Source organism: Thamnophis sirtalis, unplaced genomic scaffold, assembly GCF_051295495.1.
Source record: "Thamnophis sirtalis isolate CommonGarterSnake01/CBP01778 unplaced genomic scaffold, rThaSir2_p1.2 scaffold_3, whole genome shotgun sequence".
Lineage (NCBI taxonomy): Eukaryota > Metazoa > Chordata > Lepidosauria > Squamata > Natricidae > Thamnophis > Thamnophis sirtalis.
Window position 1 is genome coordinate 16,129,023 of NW_028261383.1, and position 9,054 is coordinate 16,138,076.

At 41.4% G+C, this 9,054-nt stretch overlaps 1 protein-coding gene across 1 annotated transcript; it reads right to left on the reverse strand.

Annotated features, from left to right (window-relative positions):
• Nucleotides 1-2,532: 2,532 nt before the first annotated feature.
• Nucleotides 2,533-8,252, reverse strand: LOC148047280 (vomeronasal type-2 receptor 26-like). The gene is made up of 2 exons (XM_087708031.1): nucleotides 8,033-8,252; nucleotides 2,533-3,437 (listed from the first exon to the last, which is right to left on the reverse strand). Exons 1-2 carry the CDS (start codon nucleotides 8,250-8,252, stop codon nucleotides 2,533-2,535), a joined length of 1,125 nt encoding a protein of 374 aa, XP_087564157.1.
• Between the last annotated feature and the right edge of the window lie 802 nt (nucleotides 8,253-9,054).

Genomic DNA, 9,054 nt, shown 5'->3' on the forward strand with positions numbered 1-9,054 from the left:
AGGGATAGAAGGAAGGGTGTATGTAGGATAGAAGTGTTATGAGTTGTTTATTGCTTCTTATTTTTAACTGCACAGTATTTAAGTGATTGTATAAAGGAAAATGAAAATGTAATAAAAGAATCTTTGATTGAAAAGTTAAAAAAAAAGAATACAAACTGATTGTGGTTCCACCACAAATCCGCGAAGCCCTTATCCGCGGAGACATAAGCGTGAAGACTAATTCGTGCCGTTCGAAGCGCTAAGGAAAAACGCAACCCTACCGCGATGACATAATCGCGGAGGGCAAATCCGCGCATTTCCAAGCACTCAGTACCCTAAACCTAACCCTAAACCTAACCCTAAACCTAACCCTAAACCTAACCCTAAACCTAACCCTAAACCTAACCCTAAACCTAACCCTAACCCTAACCCTAACCCTAACCCTAAGCCTAAGCCTAAGCCTAAACCTAACCCTAAACCTAACCCTAACCCTAAACCTAAACCTAACCCTAAACCTAACCCTAAACCTAACCCTAAACCTAACCCTAAACCTAACCCTAAACCTAACCCTAAAACAAACCCTAAAACAAACCCTAAAACAAACCCTAAAACAAACCCTAAAACAAACCCCTAAACCTAACCCTAAAACAAACCCCTAACCCTAACCCTAACCCTAACCCTAACCCTAAACCTAACCCTAAACCTAACCCTAAACCTAACCCTAAACCTAACCCTAAACCTAACCCTAACCCTAAACCTAACCCTAACCCTAACCCTAACCCTAAACCTAACCCTAAACCTAACCCTAAACCTAACCCTAAACCTAACCCTAAACCTAACCCTAAACCTAACCCTAAACCTAACCCTAAACCTAACCCTAAACCTAACCCTAACCCTAACCCTAAACCTAAACCTAAACCTAACCCTAAAACAAACCCCTAAACCTAACCCTAACCCTTACCTTAATTGAAATCGGCTTTCTGCCGCGGTGCCGTTTTAAAGCGCCCTTCTGTTGCCGCGCTGTTGTCGCGGTGGTGATGACGCGCGGTAATGTCGTCGCGGCTTTAGCGATGCGCTTATGTCTCCGCGGATAAGGGCTTCACGGTTTTGTCGTGCCACGACTGATTGTAGTTGGTTTGAAGTGAACGAGCCTTCCCTAATGGCTATAGTTCAGACATGGCCTGAATGACAGATTTGCAAATGAATTCATCAGGTGGGGAGTTCCCCCAAATGGTACATCAACTCTACAGGACTTGCATAATGATTGATGCACATTTAGAAGAGATCATCATAACCCACCACCTCCTAAACTACTTTCCCCACTCAAACAAACTGAAGCTGATAAAGGGAAATGAGAACCAAAATGAGCCGTGGTGGCACAGTGGTTAGAATGCAGTATTGCAGGCTAATTCTACTGACTGCCGGAGTGTCATTCCCACTAGTTCAAGGTTCACTTAGGCTTCTGTCCTTCTGAGGTCAGTAAAATGAGCAATGAGGTTGTTGGGGGAAATATGTTTGATTCTGTAAATTGCTGAGAGAGGGCTGTAAAGTACTGTGAAGTGGTATATAAGTCTGCTATTGCTATAAATTGACACAAATAAATATCTTGCATAGAACATCTGAATACCCAGAGAAGTTTTATTCCAAATACATTTCAGCTTTGTGCATCCTTTGTACATCATCTCTCTTACGTGTGTTGCACCCTCCAAATCAAAAAAGCCCATAGAGATCTCAATCATGTCATATTAGACCTTTGACCTGCAATCATTACTGTATCTATGTGATAAGAGGGCTGACTGTACAAGTGACATTATCTGTGGAAGTGGGATGGATTAGAACCACCAAAGCTTTACATAGCAGGAAAACATCTCATCGTTGGGATCATTTTTGCAACACATAATCAGTTTAAACTTAGCAGTTTCAATTTAAAAAGTTGGAAGTGATCTTGGAAGTCTTGTAATCCAAACTCCTGCTTCAGCAGGAAACCCTATAGCATTGCAATAGTGGCAAATATCTGTAGCACGGATGTAGGATTGTCAGAGTTCGTTGCAAAAATTCAAATCCAGAAAACAGACACAGATAACTGATTCAGCTGGATTCATTAACTTCTTTATATACATAAGAATAGATGAATAAATGTACAATACCAACAGGTGGTTCTTCCAAGTAAACACAAAGCAGGAGAGTTACAGGGAAACACAAGCAGTTAGCTTCATTTTAGTCCACAAGCCCAGACACACTGCTAGTTTATTTCTCAGAGCAGCAGACCGCTTAGATTTCTGTTTCAATTTTCTGCACAGACTGAGATATGTTTAAGCTCCCATTGTCTGACTTAGTTGCTATGCTTATCCATTGGCTGGTCTCTCCCAGTCATGAATATTTTAACAAGGAGGAAGGTAAAGGTTTGTTCTCCAAGCTTGTGAGTTGGTTTCCAAAGACTCTTTACAAGACTCTTACTTGACACACCTACACATGACACATGACACATGACATCACTCTCACCTGATATATCCATACCTAACCCATCACAAGACTTAAGGAATTTTTCCACTATCAGTTCCCAAATTTTATCATTAAATGTTCCTTAGTGTTTAGATCTGGTCTCAAGATGATAATGTAGCACTTGGGGAAGAAGATGCAGACCAGAAGACCAGCACTTGAGGTCAAGATGGAGAAGACTTGCACAGCCACCATGGACTTTCCTTTTGTGCTCAGATAACTTGGTAGGAAGGAGACCCAGACGCTACAGAAGACCAGCATGCTGAAGGTGATTAGTTTGGCTTCATTGAAAGTTCCAGGGAGGTTCCTGGCCAGGAAAGCTACTGTGAAACAAATGGCAGCTAGGAAACACATGTAGCCAAGGACAACATAAAACAAGGTGACAGAGCCTTCATTGCATTGAAGGATGATCTCTCCAGCCTGGGAGTGAAGATCACAGTCAGGGAATGGGGGAGAAATTCCCAGCCACATGGCACAGATGAAAATTTGGCCAGTAGCACCAGAAAGGATGATGGAGTTGGCCAAGCTCTTCCCCAACAATCTTCTCACTTTATTCCCTGGTTTTGTGGCCAGGAATGCCAGCACCACTGTGATTGTTTTGGCCAACAGAGAAGACACAGCTACTGAGAAGACGATGCTAAACACTGTTTGTCGCAAAAGACAGGTGGCTTTTCTAGGTCGACCAATGAAGAGAAAAGGTGACAAGAAGCAAAGCAGGAGGGAGGCCAGGAGGATATAAGAGAGGTCCCGGTTGTTGGCTTTGACAATGGGAGTTTCTAGGTATTTAATGAATATGATTAAAACAAAGCCTGTGATTAGGAACAAGAGTAGGGCAGAGGAGATCAAGATGATGCCCAGATGCTCTTTGTAAGAGAGGAAGATTATTCTTTTGGGTATACATTGGACTTTGTTCTCTGTTGGATATTGGTCATCTGGGCACTTTGTGCACTTTTCAGTATCTGAGGAAACAGAAAGTAAAGTTTCCTTTAGGCACCAATCTCTCCTTCCAAATGACTCACCTATCAGTTTAATGCACATTATAAAAAAGGAAAGAGAAGGGACCTAGGGCCTGAACTCTGTCCTCCAACAACAACACCTGAAAACATCTGTGAAGAAGAAAAACATTGCCTCTCATTCCCAATCCTCAATGTTGTTCCAGAAAGATACCTTTGTTGATGGTAACAGAACCTTTTGAAAAGTCCAGAAGGTACAGTATGGTTTTACCACCCACATCCTGAGCTCTTCAGAGATCATTGCCAAGAACAATTGGTGTCATCTTTCTGCTGCAATTCAGGATACCATCCATTCCTGGGAAAAGACATTAACTCCCGTACTTTTCAGAGTAGAAAATGCACTCCCCCCCCTCTACAAAAGGGTGAAAATTGTGGTGCTTCTTATACACCAACTGTTGCCAAAGCTCCGCCCACACACTGGTCCTCATTGTTCAGCTGTTTTAAGCCTCCAAGCATTGTGTTTTCAGCCTCCGCACATGACTTTTTTAGCCTCCGCATGCCTTGTTTTTGGCCTCTGCACGTGGCGTTTTCAGTGGGTTCCAGGTGGTGGGGATCAGCATTTGGAGGTCAAAAACCCAGCGCACTGAAGCCAAAATTGTGATGCATGTAGGCAGAGATCAGCAGCAATGAGCTGTGGCGATCCTGGCAGCCTGGAATGGGTGTAAAATGGAGCATGCGGATGCCAAAAACATGACACACCAAGGCCAAAAATGTGATATATGGAGTCGACGATGGGCTGTGGCCATCCCCACAGCTTGGAACACCTGATTGGTGGTATTCTCGGAGGCCAATCCAACTGCTAATCAGCTGCTCACATGGAATCACACTGCAATAATGTACTGAAGCTGACCAGGCTGTTGGCTACAAGGACCAATGGATGCTGGTAGGCAGAGGCATACTTTTTTTTCTTGTTTCCTCCCCAAAAACTAATGTGTGGCTTATACTCTGGAGCATCTTATATTTCAAAAAATATGGTACTTCAAGTTGAGATTAACTCCAACATTTGAGGTTTTTCTGGAAATCCCTTTAAAATGTGATTTGTTCAACAGAGCTGCTCTTATGTTTGTTTGTTTTTAGGTTTCATTGATTTAATTTGGGTTTGCAAAATATTTTATTGTTGGTTTTATAGAATGCCACCCAGAATAAATGGTGAACCCAGGATTGTTGAACTGGGCAATAAGCAATATTGGTGCTTTACTTCTCAATTTATAAGATGAATAGTAAGAGTGTTGGCAAGGAGACAGGCAGGTTTTATCTCTGCTAACAGAAAAAATAATTTCATCCCTCCTGTCACACTGAAATTCTCTTAATGGATTTTATGATGGGTGCTCAATTTAGATTTCTCTTGTCCCTTGAACCCATCTGCTTCCCTCCGTGGTCCTCGTGACTACACATTTCTCTTTATAAGGCTGTACGATCTTAGTAAATATTGACAAGATATTCAATTGATTGAGTGATGTATTTTATTTGTTTGCTAAGTTTATATGCTGCCCATCATATGTTCAGTGGTTTGTATTCTTTGCCCAATAATGTAAAGTCGATTTGAGTGAGAACAAGCCATTGATCTGAAACTGTTCCTCAACTTTCAAAGCGCTTAGTTGTTCCTAGCAAAGGTAAACATGGAAAGATGGCTTCAAATTAATTAGTAGAAGTGAGATAAGGTAAAGGTTCCCTCGCACATATGTGCTAGTTTTTCCCAACTCTAGGGGGCAGTGCTTGTCTCTATTTCAAAGCCGGAGAGCCAGCAATGTAGAAAGATGTCTCTGTGGTCATTTATCTGGCATGACTAAACAACATAGTCGCACGGAATGCTGTTACTTTCCCACCAAAGGTGGTACCTATTTTTCTACTACCCCTGGGCCACTGTTCTGCAGTGATTTCAGTCCTTCCTGTCAGGACATGTCTAGAAAGTGATGCTTGAGGAATTCCCTGGGGGGTTGAAGTATCTTTGTCTTGATGGAATTGATAGAACTATAGGTTTTGGAATGAGAGCTGATTAAACTAGGAAAATGTTGGCTCTGGAACTGTGAGGTTTACCTCGCACATAAGTGCTAGTTGTTCCCGACTCTAGGGGGTGGTGCTCATCTCCGTTTCAAAGCTGAAGAGCTAGCGCTGTCCGAAGATGTTTATGTGGTCATATGTCCAGCATGACTAAATGCTGAAGGTGCACGGAAAATTGATACCTTCTCACCAAAGGTGGTTCCTATTTTTCTACTTGCATTTTTACATGCTTTCGAACTGCTGGGCTAGCAGAAGCTTGGACAAATAATGGGAGCTCACTCCCTTATGGGGCATTAGGGATTTGAACCACTGAACTGCCAAACTTTCTGATTGACAACTCAGCATCTTAGCCACTAAGCCACCGCATCCCTCTTGAAGTGAGACTGTGTCTGGCTAAAATGTCCACCATGTCCTTCTTGCCTTGTTTTTAAGACCTTTCTCTTATTCCTCCTATTCTGGAATAAATTGCTGAATGTAAAGTGCAACAGCAAAATATTTAAGCTTCTATGTGTCTTTAATGTGCACTTTGATCAAGATCTCTCTATGCCTCCGGTATCCTGTCCTCTAGAGTCACCAACCTTCCTGAGTGGAGATGGTCCCCTCTGGACAAGGAACGCAGTCATAACAGCAAACTGGTTCTCCTTCTCGAGCCCGCTTGACAAATCCAGGATGACAATTTTCTACACATATGGATTGAGGTAGAGGCTAAACGAAAAAATAGTGAATGCCAAAGAAAATGCATTAGGACTCACCATTCCATGGGAAAGAGAGGTCAACAAGAACATTCATCAAGTAGACTTTGGGCTTCATTTAGATAGAGATGAAATTTGTAATACGTTCCAAATGGATATAGGACATATGACTACTGGCAAATTCTTTATTTAGTTCCTTTCCTTGCTTCTGACAGATCAGATTGCAAGAAAAGACTTTTGTACTTAATAAAGTCAGGAAGAATGGAATAGAGAAAAGAAAAGGAATTCCAGTGATGTCATAGTGAAATCAACGCAGGGTAACCGGGCTCTGCATCCCCATGCTGATTCATCTTCATTGGAGAGCCCCTCTAAGGGATAAAGTCACCCTGTAGGGGTGACATAGAAAGGAGGGGCATCCTGCAGGTCACGGAGAGCAGCGGCTCTCATGCTGATCCCAGAGTTTGTTCCCTCTTTACCAAAGACAAAGACAAGGCAGACATTATGGCTGCCTTGAAGCTGGGACAACGAAGAAACTAAGATTGTGCTGGAGCATTGTGAGTGGACAGTGAGGGGAGCAGGGAGTGATTTTTAATTTTTACCTAGGATTTGACCCTAAAAGAAAAATAAATAAATCCAAGGAAGAGGATCTCTGGAATGCTTTTAAGTAGTGACTAAAGAGAGATAGAGAGAAATTGCACCCTAACAGGAAATAAGTAAAGGCTATAAAATACAGAAAGACTGGATGCATAAGTCTTACTGGCATAACTTTGAATAGACATTTTAAAATGCTGGATAATTGACTGCTTATTGAAGCCTTTTTTAATCAACTTGAAACAAATAACTGGCAGAATAACTTTAACATTGAACTTTAAGCTGAAAGCACCATCTACTTGTGACTGCATATATATTATGTCACACTCCTAGAATAACAAAAACAACCTTGGAGATTTTTGATAAAAAGAAAGAAAATAACACCTGGAGGTCTACCATATTATCTACCATTCTATACTTATTTACTTTATGGTCACCAAAGGATCAACCTTGAAAACCTGGAGGATATTTAATGGAATTACTTTTGAATACTGGAGCTAATTAGCAATTTAAAGAGTGGATTTAAGGAGCTATTTGGAGAACTACCTGGACTGGACAAATGGAACTAACTGACTAACTGTGGGATATAAAGAACTATAACCATTGTATCTCCTGATGGACAATGTTAAGATTAAATAACTTGCTGGCTTTAGGAAGTTAAAAAGAACATACAAACAAAACTTTGAAAGGTGATAGACTAAGAGCCAAGGTGGCGCAGTGGTTAAATGCAGCACTGCAAGCTACTGCTAGATCAGCAGTTCAGCGGTTCAAATCCCACCGGCTCAGGGTTGACTCAGCCTTCTATCCTTCCGAGGTGGGTAAAATGAGGACCCAGATTGTTGGGGGCAATATGCTGACTCTCTGTAAACCGCTTAGAGAGGGCTGAAAGCCCTATGAAGCGGTATATAAGTCTACTGCTATTGCTATTGCTATTGATAGAACATTGAGCAATATTTAGACTTTTAAAAATAAGATGGCACATCAGCAAGAATTGAAGGCACTTCAAAAAGACATTATGTTGATGCTCCAAGGTTTTTATGTTATATACTAGGAGATAGAAAAATGGAACTGAATAATATTTTTGGAGAAAAGATAGCAGTTTTGGCAGACTCAGGGGATGGATTGGCAGCAAAAAAAAAAGTGGAGTTGGAAATTAATGTTGGGTTGAATACAAAAGATGTAGATAAGAACTCAAGGGAGGAGTATTGGGGGGTGAGTTAAACTCTACACATTCAATTATCAGTGTAGTTCACCTACCTTGTGACTGGGTCATAAAGCTTTTGAAAACAGAAAAAAAGACTAATATTTCACCCACCTTGTCGTACCACTTTAGCAAGGAAAGACTCTCTTGGCTGATGATAAGCCTCTGTCTTTCAAAACTTCCCATGTGCTCTTCATAGTTACTCTCATCGGGGAAAACCACCAAGCTCGTTATATGCAGATCTGCTATCAGATCTCCATTTTGGTCCAAATACATTTTCATCTCAGAAAAATTGCAAAATGCATTCTTCTTCAGAAAGGGATGAAACTGGAATGAAAACAACGAGACAGTTTAAAAGCAGAAATCTTTGGTTTCTTATCCCACTTTGGCCCCTACATATTTGAATTGTTCTAATAGAGTTGTCTAACCAGCAGATATTCTTGAGATTCTAGATCTAAGATGTTGAGATTCTAGAAAGAGTGCAGAGAAGAACAACAAAGATGATTACAGGACTGGAGGCTAAAGCATATGAAGAACAGTTGCTGGAATTGTGTATGTCTAGTTGTCAGCAACCCATGTCTCTGGAACCACATGTGGCTCTTTCATCCCTCTGCTGTGGCTCCCTGTCACTCAAAATATGCATTACAACTGCCAATGTGTGACACCACTGGTATGTGATTTATTGAGTTTTAGATTCCTAGTAGGCCAACAATGGATAAATCCAAAAAAAAGAAAAGTTTCCCCCCAAAAATAGAATCTTTGATTCAACTACATATGCTAGCTTTATGCCCCTCAGGAAATAGTCCTGCACAGGAAGCGTTTTGTGGCTCCCAGTGTTTTCTTTTCTGTGGGAAATGGATCCCAAAAGTTCTTTGAGTGTTTAAGGTTGCCGACTCCTAGTCTTGATGAAAAGAAGGACCAGGTGTGACATGATAGCAGTGTTCCAATATCTCAGGGGTTGCCACAAAGAAGAGGGATTCAAGCTATTCTCCAAAGCACCTGAGAGCAAGACAAGAAGCACTGATGCTACACTTCCAAGTAACGGACCCAAATCAGTCAAAACTCTGAGGCCAGGGGT

Excerpts from the sequence above, each read along its gene's own strand:
- LOC148047280 (XM_087708031.1), bottom strand. The coding sequence starts at position 8,252 with ATGTATTTGGACCAAAATGGAGATCTGATAGCAGATCTGCATATAACG. Across the intron at positions 3,438-8,032 it reads CTTTATGACCCAGTCACAAG|ATACTGAAAAGTGCACAAAG; the intron begins GTAGGTGAACTA and ends CTGTTTCCTCAG.